The following is a 26,124-nucleotide window of genomic DNA, read 5'->3' on the forward strand; positions in this document are numbered from 1 at the left end:
TGCAAGTATTAATATGATCATTTAAAAGTTACTGTCTAAATGTCATGAAATAAGAAAGTGGTTAAATCTCTCCAGTGCGACTGGCTGTTTCTCAAGCAAGTTCATAAATCACTGGAAGCAAAAAGTGAAATTAATGGAGGGTGTTATTATTACCTGAAAGCGGTGGAAGTCTACAGGCTTGAAGTCATTAGGGGAACATCCGCACCAGTCAACGATGTGCTTGTACTGGCATTTACAGCCCAATTTACGATTCCAGTTGGTGATGCGCAGGTTGTTATCCACCATGCTCTCACAGTAGGCACTGTTCTCCAACACAGTGTGGAAGAATGACTGGAAAGAAAACAAATGGACATGTGGCGGGAAGAGAGTGAAAAAAGTAGCACAGCTTTCAGTACTCAAGGGCAAAAGAGCAGCAGCAGAGAGAGTACAATCAGAAAATTATGATTAAAAAAAGACAATTTCCCTAGTGAGTGGAATACAGCCACAAATCCAAGGCTTGCATCTTGCACTTTATGATTCTCTGTCATTTTTTTCCTGCTGACAGGAATGACAAGAAACCTGAAGTCTCTGTCTCCGAACAATGCATCCTGGGTACAAAGCCTCGCTTACTTGTCACTTAGCGTTAGGTCAAATGAAAATGTGTTACCTCGGCAGGGAGCAGAGTGTAGGCGTAGAAGCGCTTCATGTTGGTGACCAGATTGTCCTTAGAGTTGATGACATATTCCACAAACATGCGGTTCAGAAGGAACCAGTCGGAGCCTCCGTCCACGGAGATGCCCTCTGGGATTTTACGGTCACCCAGCCTCCACATGTGGGTGTCACACTCGTAGAAGAGACGATCCAGACCTTGTTTACGGATAAACCTAGAAAACAAAAGATGACTTGGATCGTCAAAAGCTGGCATTTGTTAGCATACAGAACATTTGCTTTTTTGATAACTAAAATAAGACAAACGGAAATCAATCAGAGGTCTTTATTTTTTTCTCTTGCAAATTTATGCTCAATAATGACATTACTGTTGCCTCACGTGACAGGCTGTCGTTATGTCACATTACACTTTTATCAATAGCTACCAGTGATACATATATAATAGGTGTTTGTTTTTTTTTGTTTGGTTTTTTTACTGCTACATATCAAGTGTTAACGGTCTAGAGTCAAGTTCAAGTCAACAAGCTGGGCTTATTAGAACTGGTTGGTTTCATGGGCAGTCAAGTTGCAAGTCTCAGATATCTAGATATAAATTATACATTATACTTTAATTCAATAGCAAGATTAGTGTTGTTTTTGATCAATAACTGCAAGCAGAAGAATATGAATCAAATGATGCAATGTGGCTTCCAACGCACAGACGTACTGTTGAGTCATCCTGAGTTATGCAAGCGTGTGTTTTGGGGTATTTTTGTGTGCAGTGTGACAACAGATTGGCCATCGGGGAGGGATGAGTGCAGTGAGCTGTTGGTGGCAGCAGCAAAGACGGAGACTCACTGGGTTGCCACAATAGTAACGTTAATCCATAATTCATGAAGTGGCAACGGAAGACGGATACAGGTGAAAACCAGTTCTCATCGCGACGGTTGTTCATAATTGGAAGAGGTTGTTCGTAATTTTGAGAGAAGGCCAGGCTTGGGGTGTAACAGAATATATGTAACAGCAGTACATAACTGTGTATTTTTAGTATTATCCAGTACATTTACAGAATAAAACAATAACAAATTTGCATTATATTATTATTATCATTTTATTACAATTTTAATGCAGGAGAGAAGTAGGCCAGTTGGTGATTTGAGCCCTCGCCTGTTTTCACTACTTTTAAACTAGTCGGTCGAGCAAGTTTTTTTCCCCGTGTTCAGGGGTGCAACAAGAAGATAAATGGCCACAATTTCATTGAAACGACTGCAGGGAAAGGGAAAAAAAAGTTTTTCACCAGTGATGTTACGAATCATCGTCATTGTTTTGAAATTGCCAGCATGTGCGTGTGTGTGTCCATAGGTGCCTGTTTCAATTACATTTCTTAGAACAAAAACTGAATCGTGTGTAAACGGTTTAAAAACATTATGAAGCTAACAAATCTATATCTATCCATCGATGCACTCATCCATTTGCCTATCTAAAAGACAGATAAGTATACATGAACAAAAACATATATTATTGACATTTCTTTTTGGCCATGTTTGGTGTTGAAGTGCTCCAAAAGTAATCACAATTTAGCATTCATTTAATGTTATCGTAGTTGGATTACATTACTCCCTAAATTTTTTTTAAACGGGAAAGGAGTAAGTAACTGCATCGGCAAACATTTTTTGAGTAAACCTCCCAATTTTGATTAGAATGCATTCCAAAGTTAAGACACCTGGCATTGTCCCTGCCATGGGACTTGATGAAGTTCATGTCTCGGTATTTGGACAAAAAGCCCACCAGCTGGTTGTTTGTCCTAAAAACAAAAAGAAGAAGGCTGTTACAAAAATGTCACAGTGCCACTTGAAGAACACCTGCGTGCCGTTGGAAAGCAACTTATATAGAGGAAAAGCGGGCGTGTCAAAGGACAGCATGCGGACGTTACAGGGAGAAGTGTGGGCGTGGGGGAGGATGCTAAAGGCTCACCCCGCAGAAGGTAGATAGTGCCAGTATGTGCTAAACAACATCGCTTTGGCTGAGGACCCCCCAAAAATGGCACTAATAAAGAGATAGGCTTACGAAGCACCGTTTAAACTGTAAACTATCACTTACGCGGAGAAACCTGGGAATCAAAGAGCCACGAGAGAATTCAAGATCAATTAATCCACGGTGTTAAAGTTGAGGAAGCAGGAAAACTAGCTTTGCCAAGTCAAGAAGAGGAAGATGAGTTTCCGCGGAAACAGGGCGAGGTGGCCCGAGTTGGAAGAGCAACTCGAGCAATGGATTAATGATCAAAGAACAAACAACCGTTGTGAATAAAACACCACAGCAAATGAACTCGGAGCTTGCTATTATTCTGGGAGGCTCAGCGAAGCAACTTCATTCGTTCGACATCGGTGTAAACAGGGTGTACAAAGTGAAGTTGCGAGCGGCGTGGGAGCGATGGATGACAAATGGCAACTGAGATGGCAACTCTTAATATGGTGCGCCTTAAGGTCGCGAAAATATGGTACATTCTTACTAAGAAAAGACAATCTGCAACAGTTGAAGACATTTTCTAATGACCTTAGATGCTCAGTGTGTTTTTTTTTCTCCCTGGCGAACAATTTAGGATCATAGAAAAGATTGTGTTGCCATTATTTAGATGAAAGACTCCATGCTGGTTTTACATTGCTCAGGCCAAAGAGGCTAAAAGCTTTGCTCTGCAGGCTGTATGCCCCAGTCATTTCTTCTGGTTTGGAGCTTTTCATGCATTCCCTTTCAAAAAGAGCAGCGAGGCTGTGGTTAAAAGTGCAAAGATCAGTGGGGGGAGGGACAAGCACATATTAATGTCATTTTCTCTTGAAGGAGCAATTTCACAGCCTGGGGGGTGGGGGTGGGTGTGGGGTGCTTATTTTAGGAGGTCCTGAGCCATAAACTCAAACTGATGATATGCTGTGCACACACGGTCTTTTCTGTCTCCATGCTGCACTCACACCCAGACACGCATGCTGTGTGACCGCTAGTTTTCACATTGCCAATACAATATGTATGCAGAGAGGCACAAAAATGCTTGAAAGCACACTCAGTCACAAACACGCACACATCCACACACACGCACACACACTGGAAGAGTCATACCGCAACTTTGCCACCTGACCGGTCACCTCGAGTCCGTTGGGTCTAGTTTGCTTACTGTCAGGCCGGTGGCTGCTCTGTTTCTCAGCAGTATTCACACACACAATTCTCTGCTTTCACACTCCGCCAGAGACACCGAAATTCTGTAGTTTTTCCCAATATCATAGCCAATTAAACTACATCATAATGTCATCAATTCTCTTCCATGGTCATATTCAATTCATAATGTGACGTGTTTAGAAGTAGGACTTTCAATCCCAGTGTGGAATATTGCAAAGCTATAATTAATGGGTTGTCGCCAGACAATCAAACACATTTGTTCATATTTATCATTTCTGTCATAAGAAATGGCAAAATAGTAATACGAATAATTTTAACAAAGTTTTGCTTGTTTTATTTATGAAATGAATCAATGTGTCTTCAGAAGAAGATGACACCTTCATACCCCCCCCCCCAAATAAATAAAAACATACTCACAATAATACTAATGTGTGGGTCACAAAATTAAAAATGAGGATACTGCAGTTAGTTGTCTGACAATGCTCAATTATTTTAAACATAACTATAAAGTCAACGAAAGGGCTTTAAAAGTAAAAAAGGTAAGCACAAGGAGACTGTGTGTAGAAGATAAAAGCCGGGAAAGAGGGTCCTACTCTCTGACAAAAGCATGTGTGTAACTCTCTTTTGGCCTCTCTGGACACGCACACATACCCCCTATCCCCCACACCTCCACCCCAATTGGTGTGAGTGGCTCCGCGTTTGCCTTTGAGAGGCAGCCATGCGGCAGGACAGACATTATCAGGGAATTAGAGGGGAAATAATGCTTGTCTCCCATCCCACTGATAACAACAGCAGTAGTCAGGACAGGCCAGTACAAGAGAGACCCCACCCCCACTGCCACAGCACCCATTCGGATTCCTGCCAATCCTTTACAGTCACAATGGGAAGACTGGCAGGCAATTTTCTGTAATTCAGATTTCAACGCAAACGGGGTCGAGGATTTACCCATATTGGACGACTAGAACCAATGTTTAAGTTGAATAAACCACGTTTTAGTTATTGAACCAATTAACCCATTTTGCATTGCAAAATGGTCACGGAATACCCCGGACCCCCCAATAATGTTACGAAAAGTACAACTACTGAAACGATCTTGTCTAAACTTACTCACAAATGTACAGTATGAAAACTGGACAACCGAACACAAAGGATACACTCGCACAAGGTCATGACTCAATTTGTTGTGGATATTCTGATTTATTTTATCTTCTGCCATCTAATAGAAAAGTGTTCATTCGTTTTTCTGTTAAGATACTGCACTGGTAAAAACAGATGAACAAAGACATACTGTATGTGTAATAATCCATCCATCTTTCTGAAAAATTAAGAGAAAATGGATCATTTTCTGCTGCACTCATGATTTTCCACGGCACACAATCCTGGTTGTGTATCACTGATTTTGATTTGATAATTTGTTTCAAAGATGCGCTTAATTAAATGAAAGTGATTAAAGGAGAAGGATCTTTCAACTGATAAAAGGCAGAGAATAGTCCAGTTTTGTTCAGTAAAACCTACAATATGATAGAGTCTAACGTCATTGTTTAAGATAAAAAAAAATATATATATTTTCTTCACTGTAAATCACACTGATGTAGGAAAATGAACACAAAATCTCTCTCAACAGAGCCACTTGTGCTCCAGACACCCCCCCCCAAAATACATTGTGCACATTGCCAGTCTGCGAATTTTGTTACGTATATTTACAACTGCCAGGTTTTGCCAGATACTGTATTTCAGAATTGTAAGGATCCAAATGATGTATTTCCCCACGCTTGACCTCGCTCCCTCTTTTCTCCTCTTTTTCCTCATTTCTGCATCTCATTTCCCTCTTTTGCTCCATCAATCGTTTCATTTCCCAACAGATGGGTCTTAAAATCTCCACTGTCAGCAATTAAAAAAAAAAACTCCATCACAGTCATGCAAATGTGGATGCAAAATACAAGCAAAACAGTGCCTTGGCACACTGGCGAGTGCATTTTATCATGCAGTGACAGGATGAATTTGCAAACATGCAGCGATGCAAGAAGACAAACTCAGACATGCCGCAAAAACATATTGACGCCATGTCAGCGGCATTCATCAATAACGTGGGAGCATGAACATTAAACTTGTCAGAACAAATTTAATTTCTTGGCTGTAGTGTGCAAAAAATATCAGATCCTACTTCCCTTGTTCATTTTAACATCGTGTCTAAAACCAACTGGTGGACATCTGGCTGTGCAATAGAGGTAACTCTTGTAGAAGCATTTTAATTAGTTGCTGCATGGCTTCTTCAGAAATGGAGCAGAGCCTGAACTCCCAGAAGGACAACAAACTCACATAAAGGAATTTACCCCCCCAAAATCTTCTCAAGTCTAATTTTGTGACATCATCTCCAGTTCACATGAGATTTGTGACCTTGAATTACCCTCTACAGCCTCTTTAAAGAAACACTGATTTCAAAATCGAGATCAGGTTTTTGGACCATACAGTAGAAAGGATCCAGAGAAAGTCAATATCTATTGACCGAAGGCAATTAAATTGTAATCATGTCACCATGTAACCTAGTGAATGGAGAACAAGCAAGGAAACAAAGACCTAGAACAGAAGGTGTGAAGGTAAAATGTTTCAGTAGCAGACGTTTGATTTCATTGATCTGTGTGGTTTAGCGTGAGAGAATCTTTATTCAAAGCTCACAGTTAAAACCCATTCGTGGGCAGCATCCCATTTTTGGGACATCATGATTTTCACGCATTATATCCTTCAGTATATCAAAATATTTAAATGTAGCCATAATTTGGTGTCAGGAGAGGATAACTCATCGGTCAAAGTTAGCACGGAGATATTTCCCTTTCCTTCCTGACCCAACATGGCTGCCTGAAGTACACATGGAGCGTTTTCTAAGAGAAGAAAGGGAGAAATGTCAGTATCCAACTAAGTTTGTCTTCAAAATGCTAATCCATCAGTATTATTAATGCGTAAGTGTTGTTATAGAATAAGAATTAATTAATAAACAATATCTCTAATATGTACCACTTCACAGAACTGATAACATACCCGTCCCAGTTTTGGGACACTGCCCGCGAGAGGGCACATCTTTTTTGCCCTTAATTTAACCATAAACAAAAAAGAAGTGTTATTTCCTTGATTGTGGTCTGTTAGGAGACTTTTATCTCAATAAGGCAACAAATTGCCACCCTGCCCATGAATGGGTTTAACCACAAAAGCCCAGTCCCGTGCAAATCAGACCTCTGCCATTTGGACTGAGAGACCCCATAATGCCAAGCATTCCTGCTTCCTGCCTTCTTTAAAGAACTCAAATATCCTATGCGCAGCTTTACGCACATTCGGTTTATTGTATTGTAGTTATTGGTCTCCCTCAAGGAGGTGTGCAAAGGCTCCTACAACAATTTAACTGTGGCGCAACGGTGGTAGTTTGGCATTTGTAGATTTCAGGCCATAACAGGACTCAAAGCCATCTCCTTCAACTCCAAAGACCTAATCTTCACAGAATTCACTACCATCACACACACACAAAGACTTTCCTCATCACCTTTCTAGACCCAATTCCCCCACCCGCAAGATTACAGTTGATGTTGCGATGTCTTCTTCTTTTACCTGATAGGGTAGTCAGCCGCACTGAGGTTGATGAAGAAATCCCAGCTCCAGTCCCTCATAGACAACAGGTCAGCCATACTTCGAAGATACATGGTGAGGAGACTCGCACCCCCCCAGATGGTGGCCATGCGCCATGGGGTCACCCTCACGTTGGGATATTGAGCAGCCAAGGCTTTTACCTGCCGATGGAGGTAGTTGGAGCGCTGCAACAAAAGAAATGTTTCATCAAACTTTCTTGACAGCAATTCACTTAAAAGGTGATGGATTATGAACGTTATGCATATCAGAAGAACAATTAATTTAAAAGCAGTCTATATACTACCCCCGCATACTATAACTTTCTTAATTGCACAATATAATCAAATACCGAGTTGAAAGACAAATTCTGCCAGTGTCAAGACAATACTGCTCGGTTTTGATTGAGTGAGTCTGAGAGGTATTCATCAATCTCCGATGAACCCTTGTGGATTGCAAAAATACACTCTAAGCCCTAACTGTGATAGGCAAAAATCTATGAGTGTAATAGTCGACAAGGTCGAACTATTTGCTGTAAGTGCTTAAGAAAATCCATGACTCACAGACAACACATCTAACATGTTGGAGCACTTTCAAAGACAACATCCCGACAATAATTTAAGTGAGGCAGAGAAAATAACACAACCACTGTTCACTCTGGAAAAATAATTATTTACATTGATGCTTTTTTTTAATATTGTAAATATAGCACGGTGTACAAGTTAGTGCACCTGCCTCACAGTTCTGAGGTTATGGGTTCAAACCTGCATCGTTGCCTTCTTGTGTGGGATCAGCATGTTCTCAATGCGCCTCCATAGGTTTTTTTTCCGGGTATTCCGATTTCTTCTGTTTCCCAAAACTTGCATGGTAGGTAAATTGAAGACTCCAAACTGTCTGAATGGTACCCAAGTTTTCCCAAGAGTTACTAAGCAGACCAGCAGGCTTCTTATTGGCTTGAGTTGTTAAAACCTAAAAAGCTTGCATTATGGCATACTTTTTAACCTGTGTCGAAATGTTTTTACATCACATGACAAAAACAGCCACCTATTTGAAAAAGAGGTGAGAAACACTATAGAAAATGGAACTCCCCCTCTCAATGTATATTCCATCAATTGTATTCATTAATAGTAAAATGGATGTTATATATTCGTTAACACATCTCATTAGCCATTTATGATTACCTCTGTGTTTTTCTACAGTTAGTCTCTGTAAAAAAATTATATTAATATTTTTGGGTGTCTGATTAATCAGATTTACATTATTTCCTACAGGAAATATTGCTTTGGATTTTGTACAATGGTTTTATTTAGACTTTCTGGAATGGATTTATCATGAAAACGAAGGTTCCACTATATACGTAATGCCCGTTTCCCCAATTCATATCTATTATGTTTGTAACGTTTTCGGAAAACAACAACAAAAAAGAATAGTTTTAGCATGTACGTTGAATATATATATATTTTTTTTCCATTGATTTGGTTACAGTAATTTAAAACTGACAAAGGCAATTTATGCTATTAGACTAATGATGATATGAGAGAATGCTTTCGAGACCAGATTGCAGAAACTAATGGCATATTATATAATCAGTGTATGTCTCTTACAGCATCCACAGCTGAAGAGAATAATGATTCATCTATCCATTTCTCATGCCGCTTATCCTCACTGGGGTCGTGGACATGCTGAATCTTTTCCCAGCCGACTCTGAGCAAGAGGCGGGGTACACCGTCAACTGGTCGGCAGCCAAATCACAGAGCACATTCCAACACACAACCAGTTGGAATCACATTCACTCCTACTAGCCATTGAAAGTTTTTCAGGTAACCTACCATGCATGTTTTTGAGATATGGAAACTGCAGTACCAGGAGAAATTCCACACAGGCATGGGGAGAACATGCAAACTCCACATGTAGTCCGGGGTTGAACCTCAGAACTGTGGTCCTCAGAACTGTTAGGCATACGTGTTAAACAGTTGTCCACTCTCTCACGAACAATGATTTCAATTTTAAAAGCTGACTAATTGAGCGAAGGTCTGCAACGAAACCTTTACTTAGATCGTTCTTATCTTAACTGGAGCTCACCTGATCCACGTGTATGTAGTAGTAGTGGGACGTGTGGTAGATGGTTTTGAGGAGACGCTGAAACTGGCGAGAGGCTCGTCCATGCACCACCAAGACAAACGCTATTCGCACTGGATTTGATGGGAAGTTCTCTGCAGAGTCCTCATCCCACTGAATGATTGTATTGGCTTTGCCTGTGCCAGCAAAAAAAAAAAAAAAGACAAGCTTTTTTATTCAGAGAATTATTTTTATTTTTGCAAAATGCAACAGACAGCCTTGTACCAAAGATGCTAAGGTTTCAAGCTTCTATCTGCTCAAGTATTATGGTAATAAGGAATCATTTGGATGGATGCAATAATTGATTTGTAAAATCATCAGAAATATTAGTTAACAAAAGTTCTTGGGAACACTTTAATTGATAGTGTAAGTCATTAGCATATCAATCCAGTTCCTTGCCACAAGCGATTGTAACGGAGTCTAAAATGAGAACATCCGTAGAGCTGTTTTTATTTTTCATGTGGATGCTTAAAAAGTGATGCCAAAAACAAGTGTCTGGCTTATCAGAAAGAACTTGTATGAAGGGGTAAACCAAAAGACATTTCACACAGTGAAAACACAAGTCTCCGTGATTTCTTTTGGCACGTAGTGGGAGTACATCACAAATTGACAATGTGGGATATTTTCTCTCAGGTACGACTACAAGAAGGCAACACGCATTTCACACAGATAAAATAATGGAAGCAAATACTGACTCGGCCACGGCCCGTCAAGCCACCATCAAAATCACCCGGAGTGCTATTGGAGACCTCACATTACTTCATGTTGTGCTTTTACACCTCTCCGAGCAAGCCAGTAGAAAGATGTGAGCTGACAAATCTCTAAAGTGCGTAATGGACATGGATTGGCTCGTCTGTTACTAAAACAAATGGGCACAACCAGCTTTTATGAGATGTTTGTTTCCGGTGTCATAATTTAAGAAGATTAATGACTCTAATTTAGGACTTTGGTTCCCTAGAGCCTGTCTATGGTGAAGAGGGAGAAGGAATACTGAAGCTGTTTAATCCCTATAGGTCATGTTTCCTCAAAATGTCCCTCCCAATGCCACACAGTGTCTGGCCCTCAGGCCTTGTAATTACTCAGATTTAACACCATGTATCAAAGCGACAAGGAAAGCTATCAGAAGACTTTATCCCCGCTATCTACATTTAAGGAGAGATTTTCAGCTAGGCTTTGACTGAAAGCGGCTAGCATAACAGCCTGGTTGCAAGTATCATTACACCCTGACACTCACGGTTACTTCTTTCTTGCACTTCACTCTATTTCAGAGATTCCAGGAGGAGGATATATGTGGGTTGTCTTAGACATAATGTTAATCACCGGCCGTCCAAGAAGGTTCACTGGTCAGCTTTATACATGGATAATTGGACCAGTTGTTTCACAAAGGATCCTGAGTGTGTGCCATTTGAGATAGCTGAATGAATTAATTACGTGTATAAACTTCATTTGTGCTGTCACTTTTTTTTTGAGTAATTGGGATATCTCCATTGAGTCACTTTGACCCAACAGACAGCTCAGGGGGAAAATAAAAATAAAATGAATCCATCAATCCTCTTGAGCTGGGGTTTTCATCATTCTTCCTATAGCAAGAAACCTGGTCAAATCCTCGGTTTTGCATGAAAAATTGTTCCTGTTTTCCCGTCACATAATTGAAGCTCCTTCAACTGAAATCACTAACTTGCTAATAAAAACCGTGAAGGAACTGTTCAATCAGAATGTTCCTCTCAAATGATTCACATACGGATTGATCAATCAATGCAAGAATTTTGAGCGTCTACGGTCAGAGATTGTCTAAGAGAGTCTGACCTGAACTGAAAGGTGAGTGACAGTGCGGTGACAGTGCGGAAATACCTGTGCCCACTAGGGCAATGAAAGAATTTTACAATCATGCCCATTTGCTGTTTGGTCACACAAAACATTATTGATGTTTTTATTTCATTTTTTAATAAACAAAATGCTTTGCAAAGCCCTGAGGCATCACAACCCAAACACACTATCATTAACCAAGTTAGTATATTTTAGATGAAGCGATAGAACATGCTCCTCCAGGATTCAATGATGCAAATATCAGATCTAACACAATTGTTAATCCAGCCAATGCCTCAAGGACGCAACACTGATCAAATCAAATTGGGCAATTTTGTGCTAACAAGGTTAGTACTCGAATTGGGATGGGAATAGAGGAGGGAAGAGGGAGCGCTAAGACATTTGTAGGCAACAGGCAAGCAGAAGGACAGTAAGACAGACAAGTGATTGAATTCAGCTGTGGCGCAGTTATAAGGGCAGCCACCTCCACAGCCACTGGTGGAAAGGGGTTTTCTGTTTCTTGGTGTATTTGATCACATCGTCAGTTCAGACCTTGGGACAGACAAACGATACCCTTGGTCTTGGGAAGGAGCGTGTACAAAAGTTGCAATGTGATTGTGACTTCTTTTGTTCTAGGAGAGCGAAGGCCTGGTAACACGGTGTGTTCATTCCAACCGCAACTGTGTGAATATAACTCCTCGTGTGTGCTCCTCACTTAAGAATCGCCACTCAAACAAGAAAGTTGTGGTGGTTGAATCAGACTAGTGTAAACACACTTGAATGTGATTTGGCTTCCATGTCAGTGGTCCATTATTTAAGTCCAGTGTTGGCCATGGAGGGTGCTCTTTTTTTTTTTCTTTCAGGCCATACTTTGCCCAAGGTCTGGTTTAGCAGGAGCAAGTTGGAGTGGTATTGGATTTAGGACAGTCCAGTCCAAAATCATCAAAACAGCAGAAAATGCATTTCAGGAAACAAATGGTGTTCCTGCCTCGAGTAGACTTGCAGAATCTAATAGAATCTATGCCAAGGTCCAGCCGTTCTGACAGCTGCTACTTCTGGAAAACATTTCAAAATGCTATTTATGTTGTTCTCTGTCACCTGTTTGTTGTCATCCGCTTTTCTTGGCAGCGTTCACAACCGGAGTGAAGGTAGAAAAAAAAAGTGAGAATATGCGCCTGTGTTCATATTTGAAAAAGGAAAGAACTTTGTTACGTGGCCAGTTTGAGATAGCAAACAAATGAAATTTGGAAACCAATTTGGAGAGAGTTCAAACGACGTCAGAATTTTCTGCAATACCCATTGCACATAAAAAAAAAAACCAACAACTTTAGCTTTTATGAGGACGGCAGTTTTTTGAACAAAAAAAAAAAATCCAGTATTTTTTAAAACAATTTTAAACATACCAGTGGGAATAGATTCTGTGTGTATCAGTGTGGGGTGTGTGTTCATACAGTGTCCTGTATGCACTTTAATTAAAAACTCAAGAAATTGAATTTTTATGAATGCAAACTATAAATATTTCCAATGAACTCACCCTCTAAGGGGCAGGAGCGAGTGACCTTTTCAGGCATTAACTGGCCCTCCTTGTGTCTGCAGTACACTTCCGCGATCTGCTGCCTGCAGTCCTTGCTCTTGGCCCTGGACAGAGCTGAGATGGCTTCCTTCCCACTGATTTCACACTTGGGCGGTTGATCATAGGTCACCTCCAGGGACGCTACAGTGGCCTGCTTTTTGTGTGGGTGCTGATGCCTGTGTTGGGGCTGCGAGGCACGATGCCGCGGCCCTCCTGCGCCCACACCTTGACCACCAGGGCGTGAGTTGTTGGCGACTGCCAGTGGCCGGTGGCTTAAAGGTAGCACTTCATTGGAGCTGCGAACCAGGTTGGGAGAGTTGTCACGCCAGATGTGCTGCTGGCCATGAGCCTTGTCCTGCAGATGCTCTCGCTGCTGCCTCCTGCTGGTAGCCCCGGCGGTCTGCCGATGCGGCTGGGAGCGTGCACCAAAGTTACTATTATCTATGTTGTCAAAATCTTTTGGTACAGAGTTCTCATTGTTGCTGTCCACTCTGCTTTTCTCCTTTGGCCGGTGGGAGTAGTATCCATCCTGCAAAGAAGGGAGGGAAGAGAATGGGACAAATGCTTGTTAAATGGTGAGGGATGTTAAAGGGCAACCACGCTTTTAAGAAAGAAAAAAAAAAGACCAGAACCGAGTGAGCGTGATGCTTATCATATTTTGCTTTAACAATCAATGTGGCATGTTTGAGTGGGCAAAAATGCACTGAACTGTGTGGCATGAAATTAAGTATTGAGGTATTGAGCGGGAGAACTACAAGGTGTAACTCCATTGGAGGTGACGCAGGACTGCGAGGGCTCTGTCAGTCCGTGCCATCATCAGATTAGCCCAGTTTCAATTAAATTCTCCCTCAAATGGCTACGGCTCACCGTAAACAGATTACCCAAAGGGGATAAAGGGCCAGAGTATGACTGCGAGTTTGTGTGGGTGTTAAGGCTTGAGCGTGTGTGTGCATGCATGTGTACAATTCCTTTCACTTGCTGCCACAGAATAAGAACTGGTGTGGCATGTGACAAGGATGTTTGTGTGTGTGTGTGTCTGACAAAACAAACAATTTATCTTTCGAGCAGAACAAGCTGAAAGTGGAGAATGAGGGCAAAAAGGGTAATGAGCAAAAGTGTGGATTGTGAGGCAAAGGACCGCTGACACCAGGGTTGAGTTCTGCTGGCCTGTTGCAGCAAAATGTGCCACCATGCTTCAAACGGAAAATAAAGGAAGCTGCCTCGCCACTGTTGCACACCTTGCGAGACACATGGGGAGTGGTAGGAGGAGAAAATAGGGAGTTGGGGAGGCGGAACAGCAAACAGGAGCTGGGGAAAGATAGAGCTCACAAAACAAGGCCCCCTGATGCGATTCAGCATTTACAAGACACAGAAAAGAGGCGCCAAAAGAGGTGGGGGAGAATGGCGCTATGTACAACACAATGGAAACTGGAGAGGTAAAACACAAGGGAAGTGAGGTAGCTGCTATTTCAGTTAGCAACTGAGCTAGCAACTCAGTATGGCGATGTCTTTCTAACCCTGGAGCAATTCCCACTGTCATCAACCTTACGTCAATGTACTTGTTTTATTTGTTTACAATGTAACTTCTGTGTGCACAATCACACAGGTGACACGCTAACAATGTGAAGCAACCTGAACAGAACAGTCCAAACATGAGGCCAAAGTTTCCTGAAGTGGAACAGTCCCGAATGATACACCTACATAGATAAATCTGTGACAATGTATGCTTTATTCATTTAAAAAAAAAAATATCCTGGATCTGCTCCTTCCACAAAAAATTTAATGGGGTATATTGAAGTTGTGGCCCAGCCTTCCACGAACAGGGATGGAAAAATAACTGTCTTTGTAGAAGTAATAATGAATAAAAAGGAGCCCCGCTTAAGCTGCTTTTCCTGCAGACATTTCACAATCCAAAACACCTTTGCGCTTCTACCTGTCATCTCCCGCCTTCCTTTTCTTTTCACTCGCTCCAGTCCTTTTCTTCACGCACACAGGATCCATACCCTCGGCTCTTCTCTTTTACGTCCCATCCTTTTCACCTCTCACACCTCTTTTCCTCGATCCAATATTTTTTCAGCTCTTTTCGTCCTGTCACAACGGCTCCTTTTTCCTCACCCCCCAAATCCCTCCCCCGTGTGTGCCTTCACTTTCTTCACCATTCCAGTTGAAAAGATCATGTTGTGTGAATGACAGAAACTGGTAATCCCTCATGTAACAGCTGCTTAGTCTACTGATCACCTTATAAAGAAATAAAGACCTGAGAAGAGAACACTTTAAAGCATTGATCCAAGCATTGCTAGTAACTAAAGGTTTGCAGACATCAAAATAAACAAATAAATCAGCATTTTTTTTAAATATTTTTTTTATTATTAAGCTCATTCTTACATATTTTCCAAAATACAAAGCCATCTTTTCACAAAACACAATCATGCATTGGTCCTGAGCACCATGAATGCCAAACTGAGTGCCCTGATATTCTCTCTCTCTCTCTCTCTCTCCCTCTCTCTCATTCTCTCTCTCTATCTAAAAAAAAAATATATATATAGGCAGCACAGTGAATCTGCTGGTAAAGTGTTGGTCTCACAGCTCTGAGGTCCTGAGTTCAATCCCGGACCCAGTCTTCCACCATGCTGCCTATATATAGATGAATGAGAGTTTAATGAATGAAATCCGACAACATTTTTCAATATGTTTCCAGTATATTCCGATACGTTTAATGATCAGATCGTATCTTTTCTTTTCCACACTTGGCATTCCACATTCCTTTGGGTTATACGTAGTTTTTGTACAGGTTTGGCATTCATAAGTCACAGGTCATCCTTGACCCAGAACAGACACACAGTAGAAAAAACATATTGATCCATAGTGATTAACTGTTTTTTTTACGTGTGAATGAGAACAGAAATGTAACAATTCTTGTCTTAATAATTGATTTTGTTTTGTTTGTTTGAAGAGAGACAAAAGGTATCAATACTGGTTGCAATTTAATTGACATGGATTAGATGAGACCAGCCTCAAGTATGTTCAAAGTGGAAACATATACTGTATTTCTCTGGATAAACAATCTCCAGATATTGGTCTTTCTATCCTTCCTTCTCCTCTTTTTCTTTAGAACTTCATCGGCAAGGTTGCTTTTTAATCTTGTGCTCTAAGTGGGAAGCTGTGGTCAGATGGCGTTGTGGGTGTGGAGTAAAGATTGATTGCCATGGGTTTTCTTTTCTTACTCTCCGAATGTATGAGGAGGGCCAACCAATAATTGGCTGGCATGCTTTCCAGTGTTAATACAAAGACACACACAGTACCGAGGAGTGAGGAAATTGCAAAGGGCGTAAACATTAATATTATCCATCACTGGTAGATACATTCAGAGAAAGAGAGTGAGAGAGAGCCTCCCCTCTGGGAATGGTTTAGGCCATTTCTCTCATACAGCGCTAGCTGGTAGTTCTGAATTTTCCACATTTCCTCTGCCACAGGGGAAAATATTTCACCTGTCCCTTTTCTTTCTTTCCTTTTTAGTTTATCCAATCTCCTTTGTGGCTGAGGGAAAAGAACTTATCTCTCTCCCCACGCCTGTCTTTCTCCTCCCTTGGCCCTTACACCATCCCCAAGAATCTTTTCCCTTCTTTCTCAATGCCATCTTTTCCTTCAGAGGAACATCGAGGTCCTGGCACATGCGTTAAACCACACCCTCCTTTTAGACACATTGCACCGGTGGGGCTGACTGAGGTAAGCCATCATGTGTGCCAGCACTATGTCGACACAAGCAGACAACCACACCAGACATAAACATATTGTGAAGTTCATTAAGAAATGCATTCGGCCATCCCAGGCACATTAGAGAGTACGCAGGAGTTGGATCATCTCAGCTGTGTGCTGGCCCGGATGTGCTTGCCATATGGCTAACGAGCTCAGATTAATTACATGGAGTTAATCTCTGAGCAAAATGCGGAATCTTCCATGACACTGGCGGGTGATACACAAACACACTTACTTCACAGCTGCACTTCCACCACATGACTGCAGATGGAGAATTGACCCAAAAAAAAAAAAAATGTATTTTTTGGCTGTGAGAGATTAGCAGACGTTATTTTGTGTTTTTATATTTTCTTAAATGGTAAAGTTCTATTCACAATTGAAAAACTGCAGAGTACAGAAATGACTCAAGGAGAAGTTTTCTGATGAAAGACAAAAAACTTTGTGGTTTATGCTGCCTCCTGGCTTCAAGTTAATAGTTCCAGGGTTTTTGCCACCTGTGTTTTGATTATGTTCCTCTCCAATCAATGTCTCATAAAGGTTAAAAGTGGAGGAATGCTGATCATATGTGCAAATCTATGATTAGCTGCCTGAGGATATCTGGGATAGTGGCCAGCATGCTCCTGGACCGAGTGAGGATAAGCGTTAAGGAAAATGAATGAATGAATGAATGAATGAATGAATGATTAGCAACAACTCTGAATGAACAGTCCGGGTTAGGTATGCATAGAAGCCTCCCTTGTGCCCCACAACAAGAACTCAAAAGGAACCGTTTGTGCAAATGTCTAAAAAAGCTGGAAGAAACATTTCATACCTTACCATATTAATACCACTTTATAACTGTGCCGGTTACAATTTTACAATTGGATAACTTCCAAATATGTTATTTAAACTATACAACGCTCCAGCTATGTGTATTCACAAAGCTCAGAGGGCAAAGGTGAATTCACAAACTAGTGTTGAATTTCCACTGTTGCATCTGGAATTATCTAAATGCATAGATTTTAACAAACCAGGGAAAGAGATGACATCCAAAACTCTGAGAACATGAGCCGAAGAAAGAGAAGCTATATAGAAAAGAAACTGTCATGGTCCTGCCGGTCCAGCCCTGGCCGTGCGGGTGGCCGCGCGTTCGTGCTGATTGGGAGGTGCACACCTCATTCTAGCTGATTGGCCCCGGTGTATAAAGGACCATGGGGACGACTGGTCCGGCGCCAGATCGTTGCAACTCAAGCCCCGTTCCAGCACCCCCGTATCCCTGATCATCAACCCGTGTGTACCGACCTCCGCCTGTTCTCCGACCGACCCCGTAAGCCTGACTCCTTTGATACTCCTGCCTGCTTTGATCGATCTCCCGTGTACCGACCCCTGCCTGCCCGCGGACCTGCTCTCTATGCCCGATGTCCCAATTATCGCTGCTGTACCTGACTGCCTGCCCGATCCTCGACTTTGGAATAATAAACATTTTTCCTGAAATACATCTGCGCCTCCCGCACTCCTGCATTTGGGTCCTACCACCGTTCCGATGGGTCGTGACTGAACGATCTGGCCAAAACAGGACCCATCAGGAAAGACCCGGCGTCGCCAGGACCGACGCAAGGTAGACCGACTGCCGGAGGATCAAGCCTGTCCGATCCGGGTAGGCTCCATGACGTTCTCCGCTTCCGTGTCACACGCTCCGCCGGCAAGCTATGAATACGTCCCGACAACGACCCGTCCGGCACCTCACATTCTTTTGGAGTCTGATTTTTCGGACTATGAGGAGGACCATGATTTATATGACTGGCTGCCTGACTATGACTCAGATTATTTCGACTATGAATCTCTTCGCCCGATCTTTAATCCCAGTCAATTCGCTGCATTTGGGTCCTCCCTCCGTATCGATTGGTCGTGACAGAATGATCTGGCCAACACAGGACACAGCAGGAAAGACCCAGCGTCGCCAAGACTGACGCAAGGTAGACCGACTGCCCGAGGACCAAGTTTGTCCGATCCGGGTAGGCTCCATGATGTCCTCCCCTTCTGTGTCACATGCTGCACCTGCGATCTATGAATACGTCGCAACCACAACCCGTTCAGCACCTGATATTCTTTTGGACTCTGATTTTTTGGACTATGCGGAGGACTTGATTTATATGACCGGCTGCCTGACTATGACTCAGATTATTTTGGCTATGAATCTCTTCGCCCAATCTTTAATCCCAGTCAGTTTGTTTCACATCCCCGCGTTTCCAGCTCCCGAGTGTCTTCGCCCGGTCGTTCCGAGTCCTCCAATCCGTTTGTGGGAACCCGCTTGACCATCTACCCAGGTCCTCCACGTGGCGGCCAAAGGAGACGCCCAGGCCGGGCGCTCCCTTGTGCATCCCGCTGCGCGGCAATAAAGACGCTGTCCTCATCCACCCACTCCTCACCGGCAAAGGTTAAACCAGCAGACGTGCAACTGGGGGCGAAGCTTCCAGCCCACAGGGAGGAGGGGTCACTAAATCACGAGGTCTTCTATCGTGAAATGCGGGCGGAAATAGAGCAGCAGAGCGCTGAACCGGCGGTCCTCACGGCCCAGGTCCGCCAAGGATTAGAAAACCACCCGAGCTACGCTGACGTCGCAGTTGCTCCAGAGGCGCCGCAGCTGACTCACATTCCTGTCCAGGAGGTGGCGATGGCTCCACAGCCGCCTCACAATCCTGTCCAGGAGGTGGCGATGGTTCCGCAGCCGCCTCACGTTCCTGTCCAGCAGACAGCGGCGATGGCGCCGCAGCCACCTCGCGTTGCTGTCCAGCAGACGGCGGCGACAGCACCGCAGCGTTCCTGCACTCCCGTATCTCTGGTCGTGAACCCGTGTGTACCGACCTTTGTCTGTTCTCTAACCGACCCCGTAAGCCTGACTCATTTGACACTCCTGGCTTCTTTGAGCGATCTCCCGTGTACCGACTGCCTGCCCGTGGACCTGCTCTCTACACCCAACGTCCTGACTACTGCTGCTGCACCTGACTGCCTGCCTGATCCCCAACCTTGGAACGATAAATGTTTTTCCCGAATTACCTCTGCGTCTCCCGAATCCTGCATTTGGGTCCTCCCTCCGTAACAATTGGTCGTGACACTCTTCCCTTCTCTTACGTGATTCTGGATCAGACAAGGTGGTTCCACCCATCCATCTATCCATGCATCCATCCATCCATCCATCCATCCATTTTTGATTGTACTTATCCTCATCAGGGTTATGTGTACATGTAGAACATATAGACAAACAAGGATTCACATTTTATTTTGCACTCATAGGTGTGGCTATTACATTTCTTGCTACTGCTTGTAAGCATAGCATATCTTGCTAATTTATCTATTGCAATTAATACAAGTTCCTCTGAATAAGAGCAGCAGATAATGCTTGAAATGTAGATGAACCTCACAAAGGACTTAATTTAATTTAAATACTGCTCAGTTGTAGAAAGGAACGTGAATAATTTGAATGTTTCAGTGTGAATGTTTGCATTTGGGGGGAAAAAAAATCAATAAAGGAGTTGTGTGTGGAGATGATCCTTTTCTAGAACTTTACTATAAAATACCATAACTTTACCATAAACTCAAACAAGGTGAAGGGACAACCTTAAATGACCTCAAAGGTTTACAGGGAGAGAGAGTACCAACAACCCACATTCAACAATGAGCTAAAATCCCTAAATCATGTGGCAAAAGTGAAGTCCGCCTTCCTAAGCCTCACGAGGTTTGGTTTGCCTTTCCTCCATTAAAAAAAAAAAAAAACATTCTTTTGCACCCCAGCAGCTTACACAGATGGATTACTAAACCGCACATTTACAGTCACACTATTCTTCTCCTCCTATTGAACAAACCAACCTGTTTGCACACTCACATACTGCTTCCCAATGAGACTGCTTTATCCTACATTCTGTGTGCGTGCGTGTGCATGTGAGACTGAGCGAAAGATAGTAGCACCAAGAGTCAAAGGAGAAAGACTGACAGAGTGAGAGAGAGTAGCAGTGTGTGTGTGTGAGAGAGAGAAAGAGAGAGTGCGAGAGAGAGAAAGCGAAAATAGAGAAATGCTCATTGTCATATATGGCGGCCAATATTGGCATCTATCTACCGTTGCACAATATCACCTGGGGTGGATGTTATATGACTAAGTGGTTATCAGTTGTCAATAATTTTGAAATAATGCTTACTTGTCCTGCTAATAAGCTCAATATTTTATTCGAGTGACACGTAGTCATGAACAAATCAGAAAATAGAGTCCAATAAAGTCGGCACAGATGAGCATTTGTGATAGCTGGATGACAGATTGTATCAAACAACAGATTTGACTACTATTGCTGTTTGTGGTGAATGCTGTTTTCAAGCATGACAAACATCTTACTTTAACCAAACATCCATCAGTATTCTATATTTCTTATCCTAATGAGGGGCAGGCGTAGTTCCTGACATTGGTCATTAGCCAGTACCCTGGACTAGTCACCAGTCGATAACAGGGCACATAACATGTGGAAAATTTAGAGTCCTCAATTGACCAAACATGCATGTTTTTGGAATGTAAAGAGGAAGCCGGAGAACACAAAGAAAACCAATGCAAGCGCCGACGACAAGTCATGGATTGAGCAGTGGTGTGCTCACTTGTGTCACTGTAATTAGTAGTAGTTTAAAAAAAATCTATTGTATTCTTATTCCATAAGTATAAACTACAAGAGCAATGTTGATAATATTGCTTCAGAGGCTCCAGCACTCCCCACGACCCTCGTGAGAATAAGCGGCAAAATAAAATGGATGGATGGATGTTAGTATCTTTACCTGGCAACAAAAAACATGTTCTTTTTTGCATGTTTTCCATCCCTTGTTGCTCAATCGCAAACTTCTCAAGTGGACATTCAGATTTGGAAAGTCTTTATATAGAAAGATAGAAAGTTTTTTTTCCATGTGAAAGTTTTTTTTCAGTCCTTGAATATTGTGACAAATCTTTTCAGGTTTTCCTGCTGTTTTTGAAGTAGCGCTGTGGAATTATCTTGTTGCAGTAGTTTAATCACCTGCTCTGTCAGCAAGACAAAGTCCTTGTCTACTTTCATCACTGCCTTTTGTGACAGGAAAGAGTGCCACTTTGGGACACTCAGCAGTTCATAATTTTTCACAGTTTTCCCTAAAATACGGTGGTATCTGTTAGTGAGCCGTCATAGCCGTTTCCTTTAGTAACAGGTAGCAATGAAAACAGCTTGGCCAAAAAATTACGCTAGGTCTGGCGAGCCATTGATGTGACGGCACTACCTGAAAACGTCATTTCTAGGCTACACACAGAAATTGACCTACAATTCCCAAAGGACTTCTTTCCATATCCGTTAAAAAACTGACAAAGGTGAAAAAAGGGCATTTTGACTGTAACTACATAATTTTAGTTAGTTTTCCAAATGTGAAATGCCGTTTTAGTTTGGGCTGGGTTTATAGAAGTTTCAAAATGACATGAATTATCTAAATTAGACAATTTACATCCGACATATTACTGTACCTCAAAATCTCTGAAAGGCTTGAAAGCCTTTAAAGAGACCATGGGAAAACACTGACAGACCTCCTGCTGCGTGCCTTCACCGCTTCTCTCTATTTTCCTCCTCGTCTGTGAATAAACCCCCAAACTTTACAGCTCCAGCTTTAAATGGGGCCCATCAGGCAACTGCTAAGCCATATCTCACAAAGGCACGAAAAATCCGTACCACTCCTTATCTTATACCTCCCTGTTCAGCCATGAAATGACACCCTTATTTAATCAATTGTGAATCATGAAATTTTGCACAAGAGACCCCTTTTCTTTGTGTTTGACAGTGATTGAACTGCACAGCCATGCAATTCCATTCACCACAGCAATGAGAAGAAAAGAGCGGGGGCACTGTCTTTGCCTGCCGTTTGTGGGAGAGGACGACATACAGGCGATTTCCCTGTGACACGACGCATCCCCACTTCAGTGGCATCATGATACTCGGGCAGCATGATTGTGCTGCACAGTGAAATTCTTTACAGTTGACCACTCGGGTTAGGAGGAGGTGTATCGTTGTTTATGAGTAGCAGCATATACCAAGACATTAACAAACCTTTAGGCGAGGTAAATATATTTGCAGAGCATACACAAGGCTTCACAGGTGCCTAAAATTACAGAAAGGCCAATAAAATCAATCAATAAAATAGGAGACATAATCAAGAAAAAATGAAGAACTAAGGTTACAGATGAAGTAATTTTAGCTGTCATAATGAAGTGCTCAATGAAACTGTTTTCAGCCTAGATTTTAACATTCTCAAAGTTGAGGCCTGTTTCCGATCTTGAAAGAATGAAACTGAAATTCAGCTGTTTAGTTCTGACTCTTGGGACCTACAGGAGACCTCTCCCTGAGGCTCTCAGACCCCAAGATGGTTCGTATGGCACTAAGATGTCCGAGATGTACTTAAGCGCGAGGCCATGGAGAGACTTGTACACAAACCGGGCTGTCTGAAAGTCTATTCTCTCCATGACAGGAAGTCAGTGTAGCAACCTCAGCCCTGGACTAATGTGCTTGTATTTTGTGGTGCAGGTCAGGACTGGAGTAGCAGGATTTTCAATGTAATCCAGCTGTTTAACAGCTCGTTTCGAGAGGCCAATGAGTTGCTCATTACAGTAGTCCAGTGCTTCTCAAATAGAGGGACATTGCCAGGGACACACGCAATGACAGTGCCTGTATCGGACCATGTTCAGTCACTGTCAGGAACACAGATCTGAGTGTCATCTGTGTTGTTACACACATTTTTGCTGCCTATTAGTTGACCCAATGGAAGCATGTACAAAGACCTTCAAAAGACCAGAGGTGGAGCATACCAGCAAAGAAATTGGGGTGGACGTGACAAGTGCACATAGGAGGGAGATAGAAACAGTAGCAACAGTAGAGATGTAGACAAGTGCAGCAGAGGAGGAGATGGGAGAGATTGAGGGGGAGGCGAGGGGGGGGGATGAGAAATCCTCCCCCTTTTGTCCTTTTGTGTAGGATGAATGGGCTGGTGGGAAAGACGTGAATGTATGAACTTCTGCATTGAGTGTGTCTGGGGACCATAGAACACTGGTATTCTACGATCGCTTCTGAATCTGTCTTTAACATAAAAATGGGCCCACCGTGACCCTAACCCAATGGTCACAGGGGGGCACCTCAACTGTGTCTGTGCATCATCCACATTTATCTTCTTTTAATGCTGATAATTTTGATGAGATAATGTAATTGTAGTGCATGATTACCAGACAGCAATTAAGGGCTGGATGGCTCCCAAATCGCTTTAGTTAAATGTGGCGAAAACGGAACTATTAATTGTTGCCCCTGATAGCTTAGTTGGAGTTTACACAGGGTGAAAGGTCACTTTGTAAATGAAAAAATAGTGCACCCCAGAGCTTGATAATGCCTGCTTTCATACTTGGTTAGACTAGACCATATATTTCATGAACGGATTAAAACTTTAGGTCTGTTTTTTTTCTACCGTTATTTTGTTTTGTTTTGAACTTAGGTCCATAGTACGTCATTCAAAAAGAGAAAGGATCTTTTATGCTTTGGTCTCCTCCTTTCCTATTGCAATTCTCTCTTGCCCTGTCAGAACAAAAGATCATTAGGCTGCCTCCAATCAGTTCCAAAAGCCTCCACTTTGGCGTTCCCATTTAGTTATCCTTCATCATTTTAGGATTCAGTATCCATCCATCCATCCATTTTCTGAGCCACTTATCCTCACGAGGGTCGCGGGAGTGCTGGAGCCAATCCCAACTGTCAGTATAATATTTCAAAATTCACTTATAGAGCTCTCAACAGTCATTCTCCTTCATTCTTGGTGGATTTGCTGTCTTTTTATTGCCCATTAGGTCACTGCAGGTTGCTCAGGTGAATACCTTTTGCTTACTTCACACGCGATAGATTAAAAACTAAATGTGACAAACCCTTGCAGTTTGTTGTCTCCATATTGTGGAATGCACTCCATTTGACCTAAGGGCTCCCTTTATTGTAGAAGATTTTTTTTGTAGATGTGCTGGTTGATCGTCGAGCCCACCTTGAGTTGGGGACAACTCGTAGTATGTCGTTTGGCAATGGAGCCTACTAGCTAAAACCCACTATGTCCAATACGAAGATGCGATGACAACACAAAATTAAAAGCAGGCATCTGAAAGGCTGCAACCTTGCACACCAGCAGAAAAGGATTTGTGGCTGTTCCCCCACCTATGCCCCTAACCCACAGCTGCTCCTTAAGAAAGTAATTTTGATCTATTTACCAATATCGAAATTTGTGCAACACAGCATCACTTGGGAGAAAACAAAGTTAAGCATTATGGGCAGGTCCATAATTTTGTCAATAATGTCGGCATTTTCATGATACAGTATCAATGGAAAAATTCTGTGCTTAACTCTAAATTAGTGGGGTAATGATTCCCAAGGATTAGTATGGGTATCCTTTTCCAGGTATCACAGATGCATTTATGCATTCTGCACCCAATAAAAGGCACTTAAGGGCTCCACTGATTTCCAGGAAAGGAATCAGTCACGGTCTTCTACTTATTTGTTGTCATCCAGAAGAAATATTGCAGCTTGTGTAGCACGTTTGTGTAGCTTATGGGGAAAAATTTGGGTGACAGCGGAGGTCACTGGAGGTGCAAATATGTCAGACTCACTTAAAATGTTTATCCATGCATAATTTATTATAAGAACATAGCATTTCCAAAACTGCCACTGGCTAAGGTATTGCTAAGTATTTCTTATTCATTTTGACAGTGAGCTGTCTTGAATAAATATTTTATTATTCTTATATTAGCTTTTCTCCACACTCTTGAACTTGGGTGAGTTTAGTGTCAGTTTCAGTTGAACCTATTAAATTGAAGTTAATTTTTCAGATATGTAGGTGATAAGATAAAAAATTCAGTCGAGGTAGATTTCGATCTGATGAAATTACTGAGAGATAACGATAAAAGTAAACCAGGGAGTGTGAAGGGAAGATGAAACGTGCAGAACTTTATTACAGGCCAACAGACCGACGATACAATCAAGACTCCAAAATGTTTTCTGTTTGTCCTATACTGTGAAAATGGGCAACAAAATGGACACATGTGAAAGTAATTGTGAAGGGCAGGACCTTACATCTCATTCAACAATTGTTTTTGCAGGTGAAGCATCCAACCATCCATGAAACATCCATCCATGCATCCATCCATTTCCCTTACCACTTTTCGTCATGAGGGTCACAGGCATGCATCAGTCAATCCCAGTTGTTTTCATCCGAGAGCCAGGGTGCACCCTTAACTGGTCGCCAGGCAATTGCCAGGCACATGTAAACAAACAACCATTTGCAAACACATTTACACCTATGGACTATTTACAGCCTTCAGTTCCATTCCATTCTATTATCCAAGCAGCTTATCTTCAAGGGTTGTGGAAGAGCTAGAGCCTATCTGAGCTAACTTCAAGCAAAAGGCGAACTAGACGCTGAACTGT

General features: G+C 42.3%; 1 protein-coding gene across 1 annotated transcript in view; it reads right to left on the reverse strand.

The window, feature by feature from the left end:
* Nucleotides 1–26,124, reverse strand: part of xylt1 (xylosyltransferase I) — a 96,159-nt gene that overhangs the window by 31,072 nt on the left and 38,963 nt on the right. Inside the window, exons 2-7 of the mRNA XM_061830669.1 lie at nt 12,863–13,430; nt 9,487–9,659; nt 7,390–7,592; nt 2,351–2,431; nt 647–863; nt 154–330 (exon numbers count right to left, since the gene is read on the reverse strand). Coding sequence (XP_061686653.1) covers nt 154–330; nt 647–863; nt 2,351–2,431; nt 7,390–7,592; nt 9,487–9,659; nt 12,863–13,430 — 1,419 coding nt within the window. The remainder of the gene's footprint in view (nt 1–153; nt 331–646; nt 864–2,350; nt 2,432–7,389; nt 7,593–9,486; nt 9,660–12,862; nt 13,431–26,124) is intronic.

This window comes from Syngnathoides biaculeatus, chromosome 9 (assembly GCF_019802595.1).
Source record: "Syngnathoides biaculeatus isolate LvHL_M chromosome 9, ASM1980259v1, whole genome shotgun sequence".
In the NCBI taxonomy this organism is placed as follows: domain Eukaryota; kingdom Metazoa; phylum Chordata; class Actinopteri; order Syngnathiformes; family Syngnathidae; genus Syngnathoides; species Syngnathoides biaculeatus.